The sequence below is a fragment of the Nyctereutes procyonoides genome, unplaced genomic scaffold (assembly GCF_905146905.1).
Source record: "Nyctereutes procyonoides isolate TBG_1078 unplaced genomic scaffold, NYPRO_anot_genome, whole genome shotgun sequence".
Taxonomy (NCBI): domain Eukaryota; kingdom Metazoa; phylum Chordata; class Mammalia; order Carnivora; family Canidae; genus Nyctereutes; species Nyctereutes procyonoides.
The window spans coordinates 2,117,796-2,143,318 of record NW_026575052.1 but is presented as its reverse complement, the minus strand read 5'-3'; the positions used below and the strand labels follow the sequence as shown (position 1 = coordinate 2,143,318).

At 55.8% G+C, this 25,523-nt stretch overlaps 1 protein-coding gene and 1 long non-coding RNA gene across 9 annotated transcripts in view; one reads left to right on the top strand and one right to left on the bottom strand.

The window, feature by feature from the left end:
* Positions 1 to 14,176: 14,176 nt before the first annotated feature.
* LOC129513729 (uncharacterized) lies at positions 14,177 to 16,298 on the top strand. Of its 5 annotated transcripts, none has more exons than XR_008665291.1 (4): positions 14,177 to 14,497; positions 15,064 to 15,252; positions 15,445 to 15,626; positions 16,165 to 16,298. It is a non-coding gene; the product is annotated as an uncharacterized LOC129513729 (long non-coding RNA). The 5 variants fall into 5 exon arrangements; XR_008665290.1 differs by lacking the exon at positions 14,177 to 14,497 and adding an exon at positions 14,552 to 14,645; XR_008665292.1 differs by lacking the exon at positions 14,177 to 14,497 and adding an exon at positions 14,662 to 14,778.
* Positions 16,299 to 17,324: 1,026 nt separating this feature from the next.
* The window catches only part of PRDM2 (PR/SET domain 2), a 125,845-nt gene continuing 117,646 nt past the window's right edge, over positions 17,325 to 25,523 (bottom strand). For all 4 annotated transcript variants that reach the window (XM_055332005.1, XM_055332006.1, XM_055332008.1 and 1 more), the window contains 2 exons: positions 20,259 to 20,402; positions 17,325 to 17,952 (listed from right to left, as the gene is read on the bottom strand). In XM_055332005.1, coding sequence (XP_055187980.1) covers positions 20,282 to 20,402 — 121 coding nt within the window. In that variant the 3' untranslated portion in view covers positions 17,325 to 17,952; positions 20,259 to 20,281. The remainder of the gene's footprint in view (positions 17,953 to 20,258; positions 20,403 to 25,523) is intronic.

Here is a 25,523-nt window from a genome sequence, read left to right as displayed (position 1 = left end):
TCGGGCTCCCGGTGCATGGAGCCTGCTCCTCCCTCTGCCTGTGTCTCTACCTCTCTCTTTCTCTCTCTCTCTCTCTCTCTGTGACTATCATAAATAAATAAAAAATTAAAAAAAAGAATTAGACATGGTTCTCAGTGCAGCGTTAGAGTTCAAATAACTCGCTTAGAAGCACCACAAAATTATTGTAGTTGGGTGAAGCTAGAGCCAAAATAATACATAAAAACGGGCAATTACATACAAACAAGCTCAATAATACCCAGATTCATTGAGGACCAGAGATGGGTCCCTTGTTCAGGCGGTCCCCTGCTTAAAAATAAGTTAACGAAGGGTCCATTTTAAACGGCTTTTTTGACATACAATTCAATTGCCACACAACTCACCCATTCAAAGTATACAATGGATTTTAGTAAATTTAGAGTTACACAACCACCACTGCTATCTAAAAGGTCATTTTTAAGAAGCTCAGAATTCAGGAAACAAGTCGATGATTCAATCTTTCTGAGTACTGTGCACCCCTGTGAGCCCCTGAAAACCATGGGTTCTCTATTTTAAACACAATTTCAGGGAGTTCTGGGCCCCCAGGGCTGGCCAAGTCTCCCTAACCAAGTCATAGCAACGGGCAAAGGAGTTAGGTATTCATTTTCACGTGAGATTGCCTCCTAGCCCCAAATAATGAACTCCTTGACGAAAAGTAGTCAGGTTTGAATGTGCCAAATTAGAATGCACTGGCCACACTGAGTCATTCCACGGCCCCGGTTCCAAGCACTGGGACTTTGGCTCAGTACAGAAACATCAATGAGAACAGCTGGCTCTGCAGCCAAGAACACGGAAAATGTTCTCCACGGCCAGTCCTCTCTAAGCTGCTATCAGCAAAAGACTTGCAGATTATTTATTCCCCTAAACGCTCTCATCAAGCTAATGAGACAAGAACAAACTGGAAGTCTAGACCTCAAGGTCCCCAAACTTCTAGAACGCATCAAAAAAACAAAGTTCTTATGGGAGCAGCAGGACATACTTCACTTAGGGACCCCTCAGTACCAGACACAGGATTCTGGCAGGAACCAAAGACTACTGATTGGAAAGAAATAGGAAATCTGCAGAACCCATATAAAGGTGGGGAAACCTGTAATGGAACCAGCAGTATGGGGGGTATCTAGAATCTAACCTTCTTATTCTGGGGCAATACCCATCAGGTGTGGTATTAGTTGCCTCAACCCCTACCTTTAGAAGCCAAGGGGGGAGGGGAATCTTCCTTCTCCCTAGCTCCTGGCAATCAGTGGGCAGTTATGTGATGTGTGCTTGGCTCCTCATCCTCCCAACTGAGACTTCTGGAGGGAGTAGTAGAAACAAAGGGACAATTAGGAATAAACCCAAGGCAGCTATGGGGGGCGGGGTAGGCTGATGACATAACAGCACGCCTTAGCAGCTGCATATCCGTTCTGATGGGCTGTTTCTACCAAAATAGGATTTTCATGCTTCTGAATTCTTAACCCTCCAGAACAGCCTTGGTCAGTGTCCGTGTTTCAAATCTGGCCCCTCCATATCCTTCCAATAGATTCCTTATTCTTACTGAAGAGTCAGTACTATGACTTACAAACAAAACTCTAAGTGATACAAACCATCTAAGACATCTCCAGGGAGTTGGAAGCAAAAATTGCAGGAGCCATATCAAGGCACAGGGATCCGGTCAGGGAGAAACAGCTGAGATGCGTGACTGCCAATCATATTTTTTCTGGTGTTTTATCAGTCTCTCAGGGGTCAAAGTGTCAGACAAGGGCAACTGCTCATACCAGGCTGGGATGGTGAGAGGAGAGAGAGGCCCCACAGCAACTAAACAGAAGGCAAACAATGGACGTAGCCTCTTCTAACTAAATCGCCCTCACGAGGGAGAAGTGATAGCCTGAGAGCATCCACATATCGTCACCTAAGTAGGATAAACAGCTCAGAACCAGCTGATCCCAGCAGGACCAGCTAGTCTCTACCCACTCTGGTGGGCTCTGAAGCGAGAGGCCTAAGTTCAAATCCTACCTCTGCCACTGGCCAAAGGACTATCTTGTGGGTGGAGGATTAAGTAAACACTTGTAAAACTATGTAGAACGGTGTCGTGTATATAAAAGAACTATATAATCTCTAAAGAAGAGCTTAAGAAAGCAGCTCTGTGGAAATAGGCAATGCATTATATACAAATGACTGAAAAAATGTGAAGATAATTTTATACCCATATAATTATGGGATATTAATACAAAAGGACAGGAAACATGTATAGCCCGTAAGATTTAAAAATGACTGAGGTTAAAAACAGAAGAGCAACAGCACTAAGAGTCACTAAAATATAGAAGATGAAAATTTATAAAATAACAAAAATTGAAAAATCAATCTAGGAGCTAAACATAAAAACAGCAGAGGTTCTGGAGGCGAATGGAGTTTTTGTGCACACACACACTTAACTTTTATTGACGTAGGTATAGAGCACATAGTTTATATACAATAAAATATACAATATTCTCTAATGAGAATCCTGTACAGTCAATTGCTTTTCATGGAATGTCTCCTTGGTCTTTGCTGCACTTCTGTACCTGTCGCCAGCTGTTTATGTAAATAAACAAGGATCGTTTTGACAAGAATCTAGCTAATATTTCTATTGATTTTAATGATTTATCGGTAAGTGAAAAACAAAGACAGGTGTTGGAACGTCACTCATTCATCAGGGACATGAGTGACTTGAATAAATTTGACAATAGTTCTTTAGAATTTTGCTATTTCAGTGGAGTTGATAGGCCACGTGACACTCGTTTCAGGTGTACAACATAGTGACTGGACAAGTTTAAATATTAAGCTGTGCTCACAAGTGTAGCTACCATCTGTCACCACACACCACGACTGCAATACCATCGACTATATCCCTTATGCTGTGCCTTTTACTCCCGTGACTTATTCATTCCGTAACTGAAAGCTTATTATTCACACACCCCTTCCTTCATTTTGACCATTCCCAGCCCCCCCCCCCCCACCCTGCCCTGCTGGCAAATGTCAGTTCATTTTCTGTGTTTACACATCTGATTCTGCTTTTTGTTTACTTTTTTATTCATTTGGTTTTTTTTTTATTTCCCACATTTTATATTTTTTTAGGTTTTAAACTCCCAACAGAGTACCCCACCAGGTATAACAAATGAAAAATGCTTAGTCACACTGTGAAGTTTCTGAACGTCAGGGATAAAAAAAAAAGATCCTAAAAACTTCTGAAAAAATAAAACAGGTATGAAAATAAGAATAGCATCAAGTAACATGATATGGGATCAAGCAACAGGTACGTGGGAAGGTACTCATCATCACTAACCATCAGGGAACGCAAACCAAAACCACTCTGAGATGTCCCCTCATGCCTGTTAGGATGGCTGTTATCAAAGTAACAAGAGAAAACAAATGCTGGATGTGATGTGGAGAAAAAGGAGCTCTCGTGCACTGCTGGTGGGAATATAAACTGGTCTGCACCAATGGAAAACTGTGCAGGTTCCTCAAAAAATTAAAAATAGAACTGCCCTATGATCCAGCAATTCCACTTCTGGGTATATATCCAAAGGGAATAAAAAACAGGATCTTGAAGAGATATCTGCACTCCCATGTTCACTGCAGCACTGTTCACAGTAGCCAAGATATGGAAGCAATCTAAATGGCCAGTGGCAGAGGAATGGATAAAGAAAGTGTGGCGTACGTATGCAGTGAAATAGATATACAGTGCAACATATTTATCAACAACGTGGATGGCCCTTGGGGGCACTATGTTAAGTGAAACAAAGAGGAAGACAAATACTGTATGATCTCTCCTGTATACGGAATCTAAAATACTGAACTCATAGATGCAGAGAAGGGATCGGCAGTCACCAGAGGCAGGGGTAAGGGGGTGAACAAAACGGCTGAAGGTGGTCAAAAGGCACAAACTTTTGGTTATAAGATAAATAAGTCCTGGGGACATATTGTAGGGTATGGTGACCACAGTCCAACAATACTATATTGTCTATTTGAAAGTTGCTAAGAGGGTAAGTCTTAAAAGTTTTTATCGCAAGAAAAAAATGTGTAACCGTGAAGTGATGGATGTTAAACTGTTGTGATAAGCATTTGCTATATATATAAATAAATAAGTCATCAGGTTGTATACCTAAAATGTGACAATGCTATACATCAATTATATCTTCATAAACGTGGGAAAAAATAAACCTCAACAGATGTAGACGAGCTGAAATCACATAGAGTGGATTGTCTGACCAAATGGACTCAAACTACAAATTGAAAGCCAACATATCAGGACACTCTCCAAGGACTTGGAAACCAAGCCACACATTTCTAAATAACTCATGGGTCAAGGAGAAAGTCTCAAGTGAAATAAAAAAATACACAGAACTGAATGAAAATGAAAATACCACATATCATAGTTTCTAGGACTCTGCAAATACCAACAGAGAAATTTATAGCACAAAATGTATGTTAGAAAAAAGTCTCAAATCAATAATCTAAGCTCCTGCCTCAAGAACCTACAAAAAAAAGAGCAAAATATATTCAGAGCAAGCAGAAGGATAGAAACGCTAAAGATCAGAAATCAATGCAATCAGAGAGAGGAAACAATAGGGGAAAAAATACCATTAAGACGAAGAACTAGTTCCTTAAAGAGACTGATGAAAATGATCTTCCAGCAAGACTGACAAGAAAAACCAAAAAGTATCAGAAAAGAAACAAGAGGATTGAAGGGAAAATAAGAGACTGTTATGAACAACTGTGTCATGTAAATTTGTCAACTATATGAAACTAATCTCGTTTACAAACACAAATGACCACAACTCACCCAATATGAAATAAATCACTTGAATAGCACTGCAGCTATTAAGGAAACAGAATTTATGATGCAAACCCCCCCAAAAATACATCTTCAGGCCCAACTGGTTTCACGTCACGGTTCTACTAAATATTTAAAGAAAATTGAATACCAATTCTATACAAGAAAAGAAAATAAAAGGCATACAGATCAGAAAAGAATAAAACTGTCCCTATATGCAGACAACATTGTTTATAGAGAAAATCCCAAGGAATCTGCCAAAAAACTCTTAGAACTAGCAAATGAGTTCAACAAAGTCACAGGATACCAGACATCCACACAAAATCAACTGTTATTTTCTTACACTTACAAGGAACACAGGGACATCAAACTTAAAAATCCAATACCATCTACAGTCAATCCAAAGGAAAAAGATGGAGGTAAAATCTAACAAAGCGTGTCCAGGGCTTTTATGCCAAAAACTACACAACACAGATCATCCAAATTATGTCTAAATAAATCGTGTTAGTGATTCAAAGAGCCAACATGGTAAAAACGCCGCTTCTCTCCAATGTGATACATAGGTTTGACACAATTCCTGTTAAAGTCCTAGTGAGATTGTTTTTTTGTACATACAGACAAGATTATCCTAGAATTGTATAATTATTCTCAAGTTATATGGAAAGGCAAAGGAACGATAACAGCTAAACAATTTGGGATTTAAAAAAAAAAAGAATTGGGGGTCCCTGGGTGGCTCAGCGGTTTGGCGCCTGCCTTTGGCCCAGGGCGCGATCCCAGAGTCCCGGGATCGAGTCCCACGTCGGGCTCCTGGCATGGAGCCTGCTTCTCCCTCTGCCTGTGTCTCTGCCTCTCTCTCCTCTCTCTATGACTATCATGAACAAATAATAATAAAAAAAGAATAAAGCTGGAAGAATTAGTCTACCTCATTTCAAGACTTAGTAGAGCCGTAATAGTGCTGCCCTAGGAAGGCAGGAGAACTACAGCACACAGATTGGGAACAGAACAGTGAATCCAGGAGCGTCCACAAATATGCCCACCTGACCTCTGAGAAGATACAAGACCAACTCAATGAAGGAAACGGCCCTTTAACAAATGACACTGAAATGCACATTCACAAGAGGAAAGAAGACCCCTGACCTAGGTCTCACACATGATTCAAAAATTAACTCAAAAATGGATCACCAGCTTAAATGTAAAATAGAAAACTTTTAGAAGAGAAAGCATGGGGGAGACTCCTGGGGGCCTCGGGCCAAATAAAGAGTTGATAGACTTGACACCAAAAGCATGATTTACAAAAGAACAAACAAGACTTCAAAAAAAAAAAAAGTTTTGATTATTTTTTTCGTTTTGTGAAAAACCCTGTTAAAAGGACGAAAAGACAAGCCGCAGACTGGAAGAAAATATCTGCAAACCTCATATCTAATGTAAGAACTATCCATTTAGAATATGTAAAACTCAAACTCAGTGGTAAAAAACAAACAATGCAATTAGAATATGAGCAAAAGACAGGAGACCTTTCACCAAAGAGGATACACAGATGGCAAAGAAGCACATGAAAAGATTCGCATCGTTGGCCGTCAGGGAAATGCAAATTAAAAACCGCAATGGCTAAAATAAAAAATAATGACACCACCAAATGCTGTCAAGGATGCAGAGAAATCACTCTCTGGATCATTCATATACTGGCGGAGGTAAAATCATATAGCTGCTTTGGAAAACAGTCTGGCAGTTTCTTAAGAATAAAACAAAACAAGGCATACATCTCAGCAACTGCACTTGCAAGAATTTACCCCAGAGAAATGAAACCTGCGCTCACATGCACACACATAAATCTGTAAGGAACAGTGTGTCTAGAGCAGCTTTAGTCCCCATAGCTCCAAACTGGAAACAACCTAGATGCCTTCCCATAGGTAAGGGGTTAGCTGGGGTCTGTCCACGCCCTGCAACACTTATGTAGCAAAAAAAAAAAAAAAAAAAAAAAAAAAAAAAAAAAAAAAGGAACAAACTAGCAATACTCCTAACAACCTGCAGGAACCTCCAGAGAACTAAGCCAAGTGAGAGAAGCCAATCCCAAAAGGTCACACACAGACTGTGCGATTCCATGTGTAACATTCTCAAAACGACAAAATTGCAGAGATGGAGAACAGATTACAAGGGGTTAAGGAGGAGAGAGGAAAGCTGATGTGGCTGTAAAAAGCCAAGGTGCGGGGTCTCCATGGTGATGAGATGCCCTGAGATGCCCTGTATCGTGACCGAATCAATGTCAGTGTCTCACTGTGGTATTGACTTCTACAGGTATCAGTGGGGGTAACTGGGCAAAGGGCACCCAGGGGCTCTGCACACTTGTCTTACGATGACACAATCTCAAAATTTAAAGTTTCATTAAAGACAAACAAATACAAGGAAGTGATCGCTACGGAGGTCAGCGCAGTAGCTACTTTTGGAGAGAAAGAGGGCCGTCGTAACTGGTCCCGGGCGGCTGGCAAAGTTCTATTCCTGTCCCGGGTAGTAATCAGGAGGGAGTTTATTTTGCATAATTCATATATACGTGTGTGTACGTACATGTACGTGTAGATATGTATACACACACACACGCACACACGCACACACACACGTGTCTCTCACGCACGGCTCTTCCGTCTGTAGTCACCCAGGAGTCGGCAAACGTGGGCAAAGCGCTCCCAGCCGATGCACAATCAACATGTAGCACAAGCAAATACGCATTTGTCTTCGGCAACCAGGGTCCTGTCGGTCACGGCGGCACGAGGAGCCCGTCCGAACCGATGCGCACACGGTGGGAGAGTTCGGAGGTAAAAGTCGTCTGGCCTCCGAAACCTGGGAATGGACCACAGACACGAGCTAGCGACACAGGCCAGGGCACCCTGGCACGCTGCGCTGGGAGCGGCTGTTTGATGAGGTTAAAAAAGCAAAGACTTGGGGCACCTGGATGGCTCAGTCTGTGAGGCACCCAACTCGATCTCAGCTCCAGGCCTTGAGCTCGGGGTTGTGAGTTCAAGCCCCACACTGGGCTCCACACTGGGCACGGAGCCTACTTAAAAAAACGAAACAAAACAAAACAAAAAAACAGCAAAGACTCAGACCAGTTTCCTGCATGACACTCCCACTCCACGGCCCACACCTACTAGGGACTCCGCCATCTCTTGCAGTCTCAACGGAACAGGGAAATATCCAAATAGTCGTATTAGGAACTGAACTGTGCCCCCAGCCAAATTCATATGCTGGAACCTTCACTCCCAGCACAGCTGAGAATGGGACTGTATATGGAGACAGGGCCTTGAAGAGGTGGTTAAGGCTGCAAAAGGCAGCTCACCCTGTCACAGGGTGAAGGCTAAGCCTATAGGACGGCGAGCTTCCAAGAAGGAGGGGAGACACTGGGATGTGTGCAGGGGGGGACCACCTGCCCTCACAGCGAGAAGGCGGCCGCCCGCAGGCCGAGGAGAGAGGCCTCGGGAGAAACCAAGCCGGCGACTTGGCCTGCGCTTCCAGCCTCCAGAACCGGGAGCAAAGGGGCTGCTTGAGCTCCCGGCGGGTGGTACCCCCCAGCCATGCGGACTGCCACATTCCAGAACAGAAGTCGCTGCCCCGACACATCAGGTGATGATGCGCCCCCCAAGGCTCACTGGGGGCCTGGGCCAGCCTGCGCCTCCCCCACCTCATCTCGCTCCCCGGGACACCCCCACCCTGGGCGCGAGGGATCACACACAGGGGGTCGCTTGTGCGGGGCCACGCAGGGCCAGAGCCAGGGTCATACCCGGAGCACCCCGAGCCCAGGCCCTGGGCACCCTGCACCTGCGCCTGTCCTCGCCCAGCAGGGAGTGGTGACGGCGCAGGCGGGCTCGGCGACGATAAACAGCCCGATCCCAGGAGAGCCCCTCCTGGTGTGGGGGCCACTCGGCCTACTCTGACGAGCCCCCAGGTCCACCAAGGTCTCAGGTGGACTAGACCTTGTTCAGGGCCGGGAAGGGGTACGGGATGTCCCCCTGCCCCCCACCCCCGTGTGATCACCGGAGGATCAGCTTTCCTGGCCCCATGTTTCTCCTCTGACCCAGAAGGGAAGTCGTCCAGCCCCGCACCCCAGCTGGTCATCTGACCCCGCTCACTTGTCCAGCCCCTGGGGACACCTGCACAAAGGGGTACTTCTGCTTCTCAGACGGTTGAACGCATCCCAAATAACTGTGTGTTAACAAGCACGCGTGCTAACTAAGCCTGGTTTTAAAAAACAAAACAAAACACCATGAAAGGCTGAAAAGAAACGCAGGCGGCTGTTTGCTCTCTCCCTGCTGCTCCCGGGGGGGCCTAAGGGAAAACATCCCCGGCCCCAGGTTCAAATCCCAGCTCCACCCAATATCCTGCAGCCAGGCCGTGGCTGGTCTCGGTCCCGGGGGCCCACGTGATGGCACTAACCTCACGGAGGTGTCGGGATGTGGGACAGCTCAGCATCATGACTGGGTCGTCAGAGACTTGATCACCGGCATATTTTTACATCAAAAGGCAATCCAGCCTTCACACGAGGCAGGTCTGTTCTGTTCGCTGCTTTTTCTGTGCCCCTGGTCCTGGCCCTGCCCTGAGGCCACACCTGGAGGTCTGTTCTGCAAGAAGTACCTTTAGCTTTTGGGAACTAGCACACCCTTCTATTGCCCTGAGCACCCTCTTCCTGCACAATCACCATCATTCTCCATGTTAAAGAGTCTCCCTTCCTCCTATAAGGTCCAAGGCTCCAGCCGCAGCGCCCGTCCCTACGAGGACGGTGGACTGACGCCATCCCTGGGGACCTACAGAGGGACGACTTCAGAAGGGACCTAGCACAGAACAGGCTGGTGTCAGGAGGACCGGAGGGAGCCAGGGAGCTGCAGCCAGCCCAGGCCCGTCCCAGGGAGAGTCCTCCCCTGGCCACCGGCTCAGCACCGTGAAGCAAGGGACACTGCATCTCAGCTGGCACAGCTGGAAAAGGTTCCCCCAGGGCGGCGAGTGTGGGTCTGTGTCGGCAAGGGGGAGGCGGGGCGGGCTAGAGCGAGTAAATCGGGCCTTGGCCGTCCAGGTAGGGCTCTGTTGCTTCTGCAGGCTCCCTTCCCTCTCTCACATCCGGCCTAACAGGGGCCTCTGGTCCCCAGCAGGGGGCTGCAAGGGGATAGAAGCCTGGAGGTTTTTACTAGAGCTCGGGAAGCAGCAGAGGGTCCGCAGAGCTGCAAAGAGGCCCAACTGAGACCGCTGGTTGGGGTGGCTGTCACGGGGAAGGGGGAAGACCCCCGTGCCACCCCTCCACATTCGGGCTCTCCTTACACCTCTGTCGCCCCACCTCTGTCCAGGTGGCTGTCTGGAGGAACCTGGGGGCACTCTGGAAGAGAAAGGATTTCCCCAAGACAGGAGAACCAAGTTGGACACAGAGCTGAGGGCAGCTGGCTTTCAGCAACTCTCGCCCTATGCCAGGAGGGCCCTTGCTCAGACCCTCCCTCCCACCCTCTCCCAGCAGGAGTCCTGTAGCAACCCCTGATTCAGTGAGGATGGACATGGGGGCCTTGGGTGGCATCACACAAACCAAAGAGCCTTGGGAAACCAAGGAAGAGCCTTGGACGTCACATATTTGCGGGAACTGGAGGATGCTCCATGGGGACCGGGGCACAGGATATTTTCCCCACTGGAACCTTCAAGAACAGACCAGCGGTCAGAACTAATCAACAAATTCAGTAAAGTTGCACGATACCAAACTGATATCCAAAAATCAGTTTTGTTGCTATTCACTAATAACAAAGTATCAGAAAGAAAAATAAAAAAAAATTAACAATAATCCCGGGGCCCCTGGGTGGTGCAGCTGGTTGAGCGTCTGACTCTTGGTTTCAGCTCAGGTCCTGATCTCGAGGTGTGAGATTGAGCCCCGTGTCAGGCTCCACACTCGGCACGGAGTCGGCATGACCCTCTCCCTCTCCTCCCCATGCTCGTGCATGCTCTTTCTTCTCTCAAATAAAAGCCTTAAAAAAAAAAAAGGAAAAAGAAAACAATCCCATTTACGATTGTATCAAAAATAATTAGACACCTAGAATAAACTTAACCAAGGAAACGAGGGACCTGTGCCCTGAAAACTGTAAGATCCTAATGGAAAAAAAATGAAGATCCAAGCAAACGGAAAGATATACTGTGTTCATGGATTGGAAGAATTGATACTAATAAATATCCACGCTCTCCGGAGCCACCCACAGGTTCAGTGCAATCCCTATCAAAATGCCGATGCCATTTTTCACGGGAATAGAGCAAACAATCCTAAAACTTGCATAGAGACACAGAAGCCCCCAAACTGGCGCAGCGATCTTGAGAGAGAGCAGAGCTGGAGGTATCACGTGCCCGATTTCAAACCCCTTTCATTACAAAGCTCTAGGAATCAAGACACATGGGACTGGCATGAAGACAGGTACATAGACCGGTGGCCCAGAAGGAAACGCGTGCCTACGTGGCCGATCCAGGTACAACAAAGGAGCCAAGAGCCTACGGCGGAGGGGGACGGCTTCTGCAGTACCTGGTGCTCGGGAAGCTGCACAGCCACAGGCGCTGGGACGAAGCCTGACCCCTCGCACCCCCCACACACGTGCAAAACAAAAAATAAATGAATTTAGAAAAAGAAGAACAGGTGGCTTCGTCCACCATTTGCGACTCCAGAGGGGTTCGGCCTCTTTAAGGTGCTCTCTTCCTGGGGATGCCTGGGCGGCTCCGCGGTTGGGCGTCTGCCTTTGGCTCAGGGCGTGACCCCAGGATCTTGGGATCGAGTCCCGCATCGTCTCCCTCTGCCTGTGTCTCTGCCTCTCTCTGTGGGCCTCTCATGAATATTTTTAAAAAAAGTGGTCTCTGTCCATAAATACTGGACCATGAGGGAGCCTACCTCCATCAGGTCTCCATAAGGCAAGCGTGTATCTAGTAAGGATTACCGATCATCGCCTTTTAGCCTGGCCATTCCACTTCCATTCCAATTTTTTTAAAAAAAATCATACTGGGGCAAATCGGTAAGACGATGCCCAGGCGAAAATGTAGGAGTGACCCAAATGCTGGCTCTGATGTGCACCCTCCACCACCACTAGCGTCATTAAGACGAAAGCAGCAGCAATAATCTGGAAGTGTAAAAGCCAACAGGAAGGACACCATGACGGACGCTTACCGTCCACGCCCAGGGCTGCGCACTCTTCCGGGCGGCTCTGCTAGAGCAATCACCTTGATTTTCCCCAGACACCTCCGGGGAGGCTCTGCGATCCTCTACTTTATTTTTTTTTAATTTTTTTTAATTTTTTTTTTATTTTTATTTATGATAGTTACACACACAGAGAGAGAGAGAGAGAGAGAGAGAGGCAGAGACACAGGCAGAGGGAGAAGCAGGCTCCATGCACCGGGAGCCCGACGTGGGATTCGATCCCGGGTCTCCAGGATCGCGCCCTGGGCCAAAGGCAGGCGCCAAACCGCTGCGCCACCCAGGGATCCCCGATCCTCTACTTTAAAGAGGAGGGCTTGGAGGCGTGGGGAGGGTCAAGAGCATCGCAAGGTCACGCTGGGAGGTCAGGCAGGGCCAGTTAGCTAAGCTCTGTGTACATTAAAATCCGAAGGATGATGCACGAGAGGGTCAATCGGTACCTGGGCGTTTCTTTGGATTCTGTTTTTCTCAGGTTGCGTCAACGTACAATTTTCCAATTAGAAAATCAAAAACTGGGTGTTTAAGGAAACACACGAGAACTGGCCCGGTGCCTGGGGGCTGAGGCAGCACACGACGGCTGGAGGCTCGCTGGGACCTGGGCACGCCCCCCGGCCTAGCAAGTCGCGGAAGGGGTGGATGCCCGGGCCGCGCCGTGGGCACGCTCCGGCCCCCTTTCCCTCTGCTCACGTCTCAGCCCGGCCAGGAGCCCCTGAAGGCACTTGGGCCAAAGGAGGTAGCGTCGGCCGGAGGGGCTCACCCAGCACGGCCGCGAGGCCCTGCCTTGCCCAACGTGATGGCAACGTCCGACCAGCCAAGAACAAAACCGGTCCACTCGTTTGCCCCCAGATGGTAAGAAAGACAAGACGGTTCAAAAAACAAGGTATTCTTATTTTATGCATCGGGATCCCTGGGCCGCTCAGCGGTTTGGCGCCTGCCTTCGGCCCAGGGCGCGATCCTGGAGTCCCGGGATCGAGTCCCACGTCGGGCTCCCGGCGCGTGGAGCCTGCTTCTCCCTCTGCCTGGGTCTCTCTCTGTCATAAATAAATAAATCTTAAAAAAAAAAAAAAATACAAGAATCTTATGCATGGAGCAGAGTCAGAGCCACAAGCCCAAGTTGTCGGCAGGCGTCAAAAGCCACTTGAACACTCTTCAGGGCCCTCAGGGCCCCACTTGACACCGCGGCCTTGCGACCCAAGGCCACGAGCTGTCCCGAAGGGGGGGGGGGGCTGGCCCGGCTGCTGGGCCGAGGGCCAGGCCCGGCTGACGAGCTCCCAGGCGGCAGCTGGAACCGGCCCGGTGCTCACCCGGCTCTGGCGGCCTTCACTGCCCCCGCGCATCAAGGCGTCGGGCTCAGGTCCCCGCAGGGCGGCGTCCCAAGCATCCCACCGGGAGCCCGGAAGGCCCGCGGGCGGCCACACGGGAAGGACAGGTGAAGTCTGCACCGCCGGGGCTGACCTTCTCCAGAAACTCTGAAATCTCAGGTCGTGAATCAAATACACGAGGGCAGCAGACAGGGAGGCCACACAGACCCGCAGTGCGGGAGGGACGCTGCGGGGACAACACCGGCGCAGAGGCAGGCGGCTGCTGGGTGGACGCTCAGGGCCGACAGCGGGGTGAGTGTGTGCAAAGGCCCTGTGGCAGGAGACGGAGCAACCCTGCACTCGGCGTGGCTGGCGCAGAGGCGCAAGGACCGGCCGGCGCGGCCCCCAAGCCGAGGGAGGGAGGGCGGGCCTGGGGTCTAGCCCAGGGGCACAGGCAACCCCCGGGGATTTTTTACGGTGACGGGACCCACTCGGGGATGTCCACGGTCCGGAGAAACGGAGAAACGCGGCGGCGCGGGGCGGCCGGGGCGGGGCTGGGAAGGCGCTCAGCACCCGCCCCGCCCCCCCGCCCCCGCGGGGCCGCCCGCACCTGCCGCCCCCGCCGCCCCCCCCAGGGCACAGGCCGAGGCAGGAAGGCCCGGGCTCAGCGCACGCCCCGCCCCGCACCTGCACGACGCACCTGCGCGGCGTCCTCGCGCCTCCCCCGCCCGCCGCCCCCGCCCGCCGCCCGCCGCCCCGGGCTCAGCCCGCCCGCGATGACGTCAGCGCGCGTGCCCACGTGACCCCGCGGCCTGCGGCGCGTGACGCACGCGTGACGCACGGCGGGCAGCCCGGGCCCCGGCGGGCGCGCGGCGTCAGGAGGGGGCGCACCCGCTTCCGGTGGCGGTTGCCGGGGCGACCGGGACGCGCCCTGACCCGCCCCGGGAGGGGGATCCGACCCCGACCCCGACCCCGACGCCGCCCCAGCGCCGCGCCCCCCGCCCCGCGCCCCCGCTCCCCTCGGCCCCGGGCGGCTGGACGGATCCTGCGGAGCTCCGGGCCCGGGTCCGCCCCACCCCGGCCCTGGCGGCGGCCCGGCGGCTGCACAGCCCGCTCGGAACCAGCACCGGGGACGCCGGCTGACGCGGACCCCTGGGCGCCCCGTGCACGGTCCCGCTGGTGCGGACCCCTGGGCGCCCCGTGCACGGTCCCGCTGGTGCGGACCCCTGGGCGCCCCGTGCAGGCTCCCGCTGGTGCGGACCCCTGGGCGCCCCGTGCACGGTCCCGCTGGTGCGGACCCCTGGGCGCCCCGTGCACGGTCCCGCTGGTGCGGACCCCTGGGCGCCCCGTGCAGTGGGCTGAGGCCCGGATGCTTGTTTCCACGCCTGCTCCAGCCTTGGGCCCTGATGGGGTTGGGGGCGGGGTAGAGGCCGAGGATCTCTCCCTTAGGGATCAGCCAGGTGATCCCAGAGGCGGGCAAGTCAGCTTATCTTTAAGCAAACCGCGGGCGCTAGAATGCAGGAAAGTGGGGGGTCATCCCCTTGGCAAACAAGGAACCGGGCTGAGACGGGTGGGAACCCAAGCAAGGTCACGCAGCCGCCAGGGAGCAGGACTGGGCCTTGCCCCACAGTTTGAAACCTATGGTTTTCATTCGGCCGCGCACCTGGGGTGGGGCCGAGGCCCTGCGGCCCACTATGTTCTGGGCATCTGGGGACTGACCTCTGTTGACATGTTTCTGCCTGCAGGTGGCTCGAGAGCTGGAGGAGCCAGTGGGGTGGCAGGAGGGGCAGCAGCCAGAGGCAAGCGGGAAACCGGGAACTGTGGGCCTGAGAGCTGGAGTCCAGTGCCTGGCCTGCGTCAGCCAGCTGTGGGGCCCCGGACAAACTGCGGAGGGTGTCTGAGCCTGTTTCTTCATCTGTGAAACGGCTGCGGAGGTACCTGTCCTGCTGGGAGGCTGTGACAGGAGAGGGAAGGTGTGGGGAATACCTGGCGCATCGCAGGTGCAGGTCGCAGTAAATGGTCCCTGGAAGGACGGCCCTGGGCCTGGAGGCTGAGTTGCCAGGAAAGGTCCAGCGTGCCCGCTAGTTGAATTCCAGATAAACCATGAGTGACTCCTTTTTTTTAAGTCTAGGTATGTCCCGAATATTCCACGAGTACGCCCATACAACGGGATAGTTGGCCATAAGAAAGAATGAAGTGCTGAGACACGCTACAGCCTGCGTACGCCTTGAAAACACTCGAGGCGAGCGCAGCTGGTCATAAAAGATCATGTACCGTGGATCCCATTTACGTGGAATGTCCCGGACAGGTGAGCCCACAGGGATAGGAAGTAGGCTTCTGGCTGCCTAAGGAACCGAGGGGAAAAGCAGCAAGTGCTTGCTAATGGGTGTGGGATTTCCTTTGGGGGTGACTGAAGATGTTCTAAAACTGAATGCAGTGGGGGCTGCACAACTCTGAATGTACCAAAAAAAAAAAAAAAAAAACCAACCCACACTGATTTGTACACTTCCTCAAGTGGGTTAACTGTGCGGCATGGGGATGCATCCCAATAAGGCTACTTAAAGAGAATACACTGGGCACCACAGAGGCCTTTCTAGCCTTCGGGAAGCGGCTCCGCTCACTGGCTGGCAGGCGGGAGGTCTGAAGGCAGAGGAACCTTGCTCACCAGGCAGGATCTTTGCACAGAGTCTCCCTGAAACCTCAGGTTGCGCTCACTGCTGGAACGGGGCCTTCGGGGCCGCCCAGGGAATCGCCAACACGGACCCAGAACCCAAAACGATCACGCCCAGGCTTGTTCCTTACAATCGCGCTTCACACTTTTATTGTTAATTTTCTTCACATGGCAGATAAGAACCGCCCTCCTCCGCGATCCACACCCACGCCCGAGAACCACCGCTGACCGCGAAACGCCACTCTCTAGAAGACCACCCCGGCTCCGTGACTGGGACACTCCGTGGCCCTTTCCGCTAGTCTGAGAGGGTCGAAGGCGGACCGGCACGTTCGCACATGCCAACAGGAGCATCCCCCAGCCCCCACGACATTTTCTGGGATTCACCATCGGTTGAAGTTGACTTTCAAAGCTTTGGGTTCGGGAGCCTTCCCTGCTGCTGAAAGGAGAATCCTCAAGAACTGAGAGGCCGGGGTACAGTTCATGAGTGTCAACATCTATGGGACGGAAGTGTCTGGTTACGGTGGGGAACAGCCACAGCCTTTCATGCTTGTGAGGGCTAATTTTCGGAGCAGGCAAGAGGATGCCAGCTATGGAAATGGAAAACTTTAACTGATGGTTTTTAGCTGGGTGGCAAACGGAACACGGAGACGTGGCCAGCGATCGGCCCTTCTCTGCCCATGTGAGGGTCTCGTGAGACCTTCCTCCCAGACCGTTGTCAGACCCTACATTGCAGCCAGTCGACTGATTAATTAAATAACACAAGTTATAAAACTTTAAAAAGGGGGCATTTACAGTCAGGGACATAAATACGTGCTTTTAAAAGTGTCTACGTACATATTTACAGAGTTGCAAGATCAACCATAGTAGCCCTGAAAAAAAAAGTCCCTTTTTGTGTGTGACCACTCAGGTTCTCCAAAGTTCTCTCCTTCCACCGTGGGGTTGACACGTCACTACTAAAAACAGAGCTGAGGGAACAGCGCCAAAGTGGGCTCAGACATCCGTGTCTGGGGTCTGCCCCAAAGGCACAAAACCCAAGACCCTCACTGGACTGGGGCCAAACTCCTAGCCCAGCTCACCCGTTTCTCCGAGACATGGACGGCCCCGCACACGCAGGAGCCAGCCCCGTCATTCCCTGGCAGGCGACCGGTGGCCTCTAGAAATCTCTTCTTCCCCCTGTGCTTCGCTGCTTCATCCTCCAGCTGGCTGTCCAGTTCCCAATTTTTGTGTCCTTTTCCAGCTAGTCTGCGAAGGTCAGACGCTAAAGGTGTGGATGGTCCCACCGAGTGAGGCCAAAGCAGCACCCGGGCCCTCCCCTGGCCCCCCCACGCCATCCCATCCCCCACCTCCCCCCCAGGGAGGACCCCGATCTCCAGGCGGGGGTGAGGACCCATGAGAATTTCGAGTCTGGCGACGACTCAAGCCAGCGGCTCAGGCAGAGGAGGGAGGCCGTCGACGTGCGCGGGCCGAGGGGGTCGATGAGCGAGGCTCCGACGTGTCCACACGCCGTCGGTTCCCAGAGAGGGTGGAAGGCCGGGGAAGGCTGCGTGGCTGGGAGGGAAGCTCGGCCTCCCCCGAGGCCTTCCTGGGACGGGGCTGGAGCCGACCCCTGAGCCCGAGCACGGTCCCCGCCACGGCAAAAGACAACTCGAGAAGCAAAAAGCAGGATCAAGGAGCTCTTGAAAAATTGCATAGTAGGAGAGGCCCCACCCTGGCGGGAGGCTGAGCCGCAAAAGACGGTCCCGGGGCTGCACCCAAGTGTCGTCCGTGGTGTGGAACCAGCTGCCTTCCTGCCTCCCGGGGTTCGAGACCCTCGTCTGAAGACCACACACACGCGCACACACGCCCACCCGCGCACACACTCCCTTCCTTTCTCTCCAGGCTCATCAAGTGGAATAGGTCGGTGCTCCCTGCAGGGCAGAAGGCCAGTCCCTTTGGCTTCACGGATTCCAGGTCACTTCAGGTGCTGAGGAGAAAAGAGAAGAGAAATGATACGGTGGCTGCAGACTCCGGGCCTAGTCCGGCTGCGGCCTGCGCTCCCGCCATGTGTCTGATTCAACCAGTCACTGAAATGTGCCACGTACGTAGCTCGAGGAGTCCGCAGTGAACACACGTGGGGCCCAGCTCCTGGCCCAAGAAACAGCACACGACCGACCTCCCCGTGGCCCCCAGCCACACCCCCGTTTAGCACCACCCCTGAGCCTCAGCCCTGGAATGAACACTCTCGGCCCTCTTCACGCACACGTTGCCCATTTTCAACTGAAATAAATGGAATCAATGGGTCCGTGTCCTTTGTATCTGGCTTCTCCTGCGCGACAGCGTGTGGGGTTCATCCCTTCCGAGCCTGTGTGTGCTCCTGCCCACCTCCTTGCTACGGGGTCGACTGCAGGACCTGCTGCCTTCATCCGCCTGGTCCACGGCCAATGCACAGGGGGCAGGTTCCAGTCCGGGCCCACTGAGGAATGCTGCTGGGACCCGCTACGTATGCCTGGAGGACACGTGCGGTGCACACGTGTCATATATAGGCCGAGGGGAAGCACCGGGTAGCAGGGTGTGCGCATGGAACACCCGAACTTCCCGCGGTGTGTTCTGGGATGTGGGCACACCCCCCCGCTGAGTATCCCTCTGGTGGTGCAACTGCTGGGTCCTAGGGATGCGGAGGTTCGGCTTCCATCAATACCACCCAACATTATTCCGTGGTATCTACACCACCACCTGACTGCACTCTGATGCTTGCGACGACCCTCACGGTGGGTGACACCGACCCCCAGACCCCCCCCGTGGCAGGTGACAGAGATCCCCAGATCCCCATTTTGCAGGGAAGAAAGAGGCTCAGAGAGGACGAGTGACTTTTACAAGGTCAGGCTGATGACAAGGGGCGGCCGTGGGCCTGGAACCCGGATCCAGCCACCACAGGAGGGTCCCGGGACAAGCGGGGCCCCAGGGCTGCCCTGGCACTGCCCCACCACGTGTGGAAGACTCCAGCCCAGCCTCTCCTCTCCAGCCCCAAGCTTTCCGTCTGCGAGAAGGGCGAGGGCAGGGACGCTCTCCAGAGCCTTCCAGGTCTGCGCTCAGCGCCCAGGCCGCCGGCGCTCCACGGCGTGCCCAGCCCGGGGTCACGTGCCCTCTCGGGAGCCTGTTCTGGAGACGCAGGCTCAGTCCTGCCTCAAGACAACACACCCTCTGGCGCAAGTGGATGTTGCTTCCATGCCCCTCCCCAGTCCCCAGAGAAGTAAAGCCCAGAGCCCAGAGACTCCAGCAGCTTCAGGAAGGGAGGAGCGAACGAGCTCCGGGTAGCAGGGCAGGCGGACGGGAGAACATACAGGATGGAGGACCCCAAAGTTTCAGAGTTCAGCCCATTCTTGCCCAGATCCACCACCGCGTTCTCATTCTGACAACCCTGGCTGCATTAAGCAGGTGTCCCCGAACTTGAGCGTGCCCCAGAATCACGCGCCGTCTGCCAGTACAGATTCCCAGGCCCTGCACCAGGAGGCTCCTTCAGTAAATCTCGAGTGGCTCCCGGGGTCTGTATCTTTCACCGGCGCCCTGACGTACAGGCGCATGGGCTCCTCCGACCATGCTTTAGAGGCCGGCCCCGGGGGCGCAGTGACAGAAGACGTGCCACGTCAGCAGCAAAGGAGCCCAAGCCTGCTCGAGACCACTGGCCAGGCCCAGGCCCCCTGAAGAGGGGAAGTCCAGCTTCCGCGCATGGATTCAGGTTTTACCAGTAGAGAATCCACGAAGAGACTTCTGGTTCGTATCCGCAGAATACTCGGACTTACTAGGACTTTCACTCTCAAATACGTTGTGGGAATAGAGTGTCCACAACCTTTGCTGGGCTCACAGCCTCTCGAGGTCTCGATGAAGTGCTGGCTCTTGCTTTCCTGCTGTTCTCCTTCAGCAGTGACACCTCGTGCTTGTGTGTGCCAGGCGCTGTTGTTCGTGCTCTGCACACACGACACCTGTAGTTCTCACAAGCCATGAAGCAGGCGCCACTGTCATCCCCAGTCTACCGGCGTGGAGACTGAGGTCTCGGGGTACTTTGCCGAGGTCCCCCAGCCAGTAAGTGGCAGAGCTGGTGTCTGCGCCCAGAAGCCCCCCGGTGCCCACCTGCCTGCAAGACGGGCCGGCCGTGCCCCAGCTGGCACACAGGCGATCGTGCCCGCCTCTTCCCTGCTTCCTGCCCACCCCAAGCCCCAAGCCCCAAGCCCAGTGCGCCTCGCCCCCAGAGCCACCCGAACCGTGCCGGAAGCCGCTCCGCCCTCCTCGTACCTGTCAGGGAGCAGGCGACGTGTCTACTCTTTGAAGAGGGGTCCCTGGAACTGGGCTGCAGCCGTGGCCTTGACATTTCTACACTGCCTGGTGACGTACGGGGCGGCTGGCGGAGGGCACCGGGACGCCAGGCGGAGGCTGTAGCTGTTGGGGAGAGGAAGGACACACAGCATCAGAGGGGCTGGCCCGGTGCCCCACACGGCGCCTACGGGACGTGAGCTTCAACGGCCTGCATGGGCTCCACTGAGCGCTGCCCGCCACCTTCCCTCCCCTTCAAGGGACGGGGCCCCCACCAGCGGGGCTCTGCGGCGCTGCACCGAGCAGGGCTGCCCTGAGCCCCCCCCGCCCAGGGCGACAGGTGAGCTGGGAACAGAGCTCTGTCGTGCAGACGGCGGCTGCCCTGCGCCCCCACCTGCCTCCCCTGGCACCATCCGTCCCACCCCAGGGCATCAGGGGGAGCTTCTGGTACCAAGTTCCATCCATACCTGGCAGTGGGTCTCCTCCAGGCCGTGCGCTCTGCACTTGGCCCCATCCCGGCCTCACTGCATCGAGCGCTTTCGGGAATCTCAGAGGCTGTGAGCCCAGATCCCGTGACACGGTTTGGCCCTGTCCACTACCACAGCCCATTAAGTACGATTTCTTTATCCCAGGAAAAGCATTTAAACATTTTTTTAAAAGATACGTAACCTAAGACCATGACTCCTCCCCTTCCTTCACGCAGCTAACTCAGACTCATCTTTCAGGTCCCGGCTGGGATACCACCTCCTCCAGGAAGCCTTCCTTCTTTGACTCCTGAGTGCAGCATCCCCCTGCAGGCTCCCACGGCCCCCTCACACTTCCCCACCGCGGCACCGGTGACACTGAGTCACAATCGCGGGGTAACGTATCTGCCTCCCTCCTGGGCTGAGAGATCCCAAGGCCAGGGCTTCTGTCCTGTTCGCTGATGCATCTCCACCTCGGCACGACAAAAATAAATAGTCGTTGAGTAAGAACGACACATATGCCGGCAACGAGCTAGGTATCTGCAATCATCCCGCTCTACACACGACCTCCCGAGGTGGACACTCGACGGGCCCCGACTTGCAGACGGGGAAACAGACACGGCGGGCTGAGAACCTCGCCCCAGGTCCCAGAGCGGCTCCCCAGACAGAAGAGCACAGCAAGGAGGCCCTGGGTCAGGACAGGTGGAGGGTGGGGCGAGCAGGGCAGCGGGAAGGGTGGTGGCCCAGAGTCCGCTGAGACAGGGCGCAGGACGTGGGGACGGGCCTGTCGCAAAGCGGAGACATCAGGGTCTAGACAACTGGTTCTCAACAGGGGCAAGTGTGGGGCGTGTCTGGAGACAGGCTTGGGGGGGTCCCATGTGAGGGCGGGAGCCGCCACGGCACCAGTGGACAGGCCGGGGACTGCCACCAGACGCTCCACAGCTGGGGCGGCCCCCGCGGCGGACTGACCCCGCATCAGTAGCGCCAAAGCTGCAAAGGCAGCCAACAGCTCCAACAGCTCCTGGCACAGTAAGGAAGTAAGGGGCGTGCAGACACACAGACACGTGAACCGGCAAGTGGGGGCCTGGCCTCGGGGGCGGCGGGGTGCCCCGTGGGAACCACCCCACAGCCGTGCGGTCCAGGCCTGTGGGCAGCCCATTCCGCTGTCGGAGCAAGAGTCAAGGCAGACAACCAGGGGGCCCCGGGCTCAGCGGCAGGCCCCAGAACAAGGCGGCCCTTCGGCCCAACATGAGCACAGTCCCTCCACCAGCTGACCGACTGCGGAGGGACACTCAGGTGTGAGGCCGCCCGGAAACTTGGGACGACCCGCGCACTCGTCCTGCTGGGGACAAAGGCAGTCCCGGCACACCGCGGTGCCCCCTACCCTGTCCCCTGTCTGCAGAGATGTCCCTAATGGCGTGGAGTGGGACGAGCGGCAGCCTGGAAGACAGGCCGGCCCCCACCATCAACTCCTACGTCTGACACCATCACTGCTCAAAAACCAGATCCGTCAAACCAAGGGGACCCCTGGCCGCCCCTCCCTCTGCAGCTGCTCCCCTGCTCCCCCTGCTCCCTGCACACCTGTTCCACCCTGAGGCTCCTGCAGCCACAGCCACGTCCGCTGGGGGGCGAGCTTCCCCCCAGCCCTTGGCCTCTGCACAGCCGCCCACAAAGCCCCCAAAGGCAGGCTCCCCTCGCCCCCACCCTCCACCGGGCTTGGCCTAGTGGGGGCCACCCCAGCTGGCATGCGCACAGCCCTTGTGATTCCCACGTACTTTCTCAGCTGTTATCATGGACCCTCCGGGCAGCTCAGGACATGGGGAGAACAAGCGCTTTTTATACCCATTTCACAGAGGAGGTCACTGAGGCTCAGATTCAGACACATTCCTGGGGGAGCAGAGCCCAGGCCTTTCAGCTCCGTGGGCCACACAGCAGGTCACCCCTGTGTCTCCTGTTAGGACGGCCTCCCTCCTGACCGGGAAACCTCCTGCGGCCAGAGGCCCCGGGGCCCCGTGGCTGCCGCAGCTGAGCTGTCAGGGGCTGAGAACACCGTCTGCGGCACACGTACTTCCGTGGTTAACGCACAGAGACCCGATTCCAGGTTCCCAGTGTGTGACCCTGGCCAGTCGGGACCCTGCTCGGTGGCAGTCAGTGGGGCCGCCGGGGACTGTGCCACGTTCCGAGGCGGCGGCGGCGGGGCTGTCGGGGGGGGTCCCCATGTGGGTCCCCGTCCTGCTGGCCGTGTGACCCAGGGTGTGGCCCTCCATGCCTCCAGGGCTCTGAACCTCAGCCTCCTCATCTGAAACAGGGGCCACCCCAGTTGGGCCGCCGAGGCAGAGCGGGGCCGGGGAGCCCGGATGCGAGGGCACTTCGCCTCCTGAGACCCCAGCAGCATGGGATGCGGGATGCTCCTGGTGGTGGTGACACGGCAGGTCGGAGCAGGCGGACGGCCGGCCAGCGCCCTCCCTCCCTGCCCTTTGGGCCCCCTCACTCCCCAGAGCACACCGGGTCAGGATGCACCCCGGCTCAGTCCCGGCTCCCACTCCCAGGCAGTGACTCCCCGGCCCCCGACCCCCCGCTGCCCCGGCCGCCGTGCTGGGCTCCCTCCAGCCTGGCCACGCGCAGCCCCCTCCAGGCGGCCCTCAGCCCTGGCTCCTCAGTAGATTCGTGAGGAGCCCAGGTCTGCACACCAGGCCCAGGAGGTGAGACCCCCGGGGGTGGTATGGGGCGTATCTGTGAGCCCCCCGATTCTACATGGGCCGAGGGCTGCCCCCCGCCCCGTCCTCACAGGGCTCCTTGCTCCCATCCTTGCTCAGGTGCCCCCATAGGAACAGCCAAGGCCCCCACCTAGCCCTTCCACCCACAGAAGACTTCCCGTGGCCACAGCATCCCGCCCCGACCATCGCCTGCCACCGGAGGGAGCCTCCCACCTGCCAGGTGCTGGGCCAAGGTGATCCGCGGGGTGAGGCAGACGGGCCCCCTCACCTGGTCCACTGTGACTCGGTGGGGCCCTGGGAGGAAAAGGGCTCAGGTGCAGAGCCCCCGGGCTCCAGGGGACCACGGTCTCGCTCAGCCCCCACCTGGCCTCTGGGAAAGGAGGCACCTGGGCACCTGGAACCCCCTGCAGGAAACAGAGGAAGCAGGAGAGAAGGCCAGGGCCCGGGGAGCACGCCAAGAGGGTGGGGTCTCAGCCCAAGCCCCCGAGGCTCAGGGCTACGCAAGGACCCCTGGGACCTTCCAGGCTGGGCCTGTTCACCGGGGGGCATCTCCACGAGTCATGGGGAAGGGCCCGTCCCCTCACATGGGCTTCCTGGAGCCCCAATGCCCCTGAGCCCGGGGAGCCAGGGGAAGGTGATGTCACAGAGCAGCAGCCACACCTGAGCCTCCCGGGGCCTCCCGAGAACAGGGGGCGCGGCGTCCAGAGAGGTGGGGTGACAGTGCGACAACACTAAAAACAAAGGGCAAAGGCCATCCAATCACTGAGCAGATCATTCAATGACACGAAGAGGCAAGATGCTGTCGTCCAAGAAGAGCGTGTCAAGACCCCACAGTCACTGGGCAGACGGGGAAGGCACAGAAACATGGAGCCCGCAGGTGAGGGCACGCGACCGGGTCAAGGGCTGCCCCCCTCCGTTCCCTCCCACTTTAGGGCCACGCACCCCAGCCCTCCTCCCCAGGCCACGTCCTCGGACAGCCAGCCAGCAGCACAGCAGCACAGTGATCGCCGTGGAGAGAAATGAAGCAGGGGACGGAGCTCAGGAGTGCGCGGTGGGGGCAGGGGGCCGTGAGGCGAACAGGGAAGACCACAGAAGCATCTGGGCCAAGCCCCAAGGCGGTGGCTGAGGGATCTTGCCTGAACACCTGGACGTGCCTTGTTCCAGGTGGTGCAAACGGTACGTGCAAAGGGCCTGAGGTGGAGTTTGCCTGGAATGCCAGAGAAAAGGAGGCAGAAAGGGAGGGTCCTGGGAGCCCTGAGGCAGGTAGGAGCCAGGCTGTCCTTCCGGGCAGCAGATCCGGCCGCCGTGTTGGGCACAGATTGCAGGATGGCAGGAACGGGATGGAGTGGGGAGTGGGCCAGTCAGGGATGGCCGCTTGCACCTCCCTAGGGGCAGCAGGGGCAAGCGGCTGACTCCAGATGCAGCTTGGAGGCTGTGTGGACAGGATTTGCTGATGAACCGGATGCTGGGGCCGGGGCCAGGAAGACACCGGAGCCTCGAATGACCAGAGCAGGATGGCCCGCCTTTAGCCAAGACGGGAAGATGGCAGGAGAGGCTCAGGCAGGCAGACAGCAGTCGGAAAAGGATTAAACATGAAGTGTTTACTGCCCCGAGTGAGGTCAAGTGTGTGGCTGAAACGGAACCGGTGAATCTGGGGCTGCTCAGCGTGTGTGGACCCGGGACGGGGCGAGGAGGGGCCGGTGGAGACGCCGAGGGAGCCCGGAGCGCAGGGGGCGAGGGCAGCGGGCCTGCCCAGGGGGAGCCCACCACTGCCGGAGGCCAAGGGGCTCCCCAGTCCCCACGGAGCCTCCATCCCCGGGCCAGGCTGCCCGACACGCTGAGCAGAGACCCCCGGCTGCCTTGGCCCTCCTCGCGCAGGAGGCGGCAGGGACGTCCAGGAACCTGGTCCCCAGAGCTGGTTGGGCCACGCGGAGTCTTACCCAAGTCTCTGTAAGCTCGCCCAGTGCGGCTCACTGGAAGCCACGTCTGGTGTCCTGCACGCTCGCCAGAGGTGAAGGGAGAGGCCGAGCGCGTGGGAGCCGGTGCCGAGGCGGGCGACCCGAGCT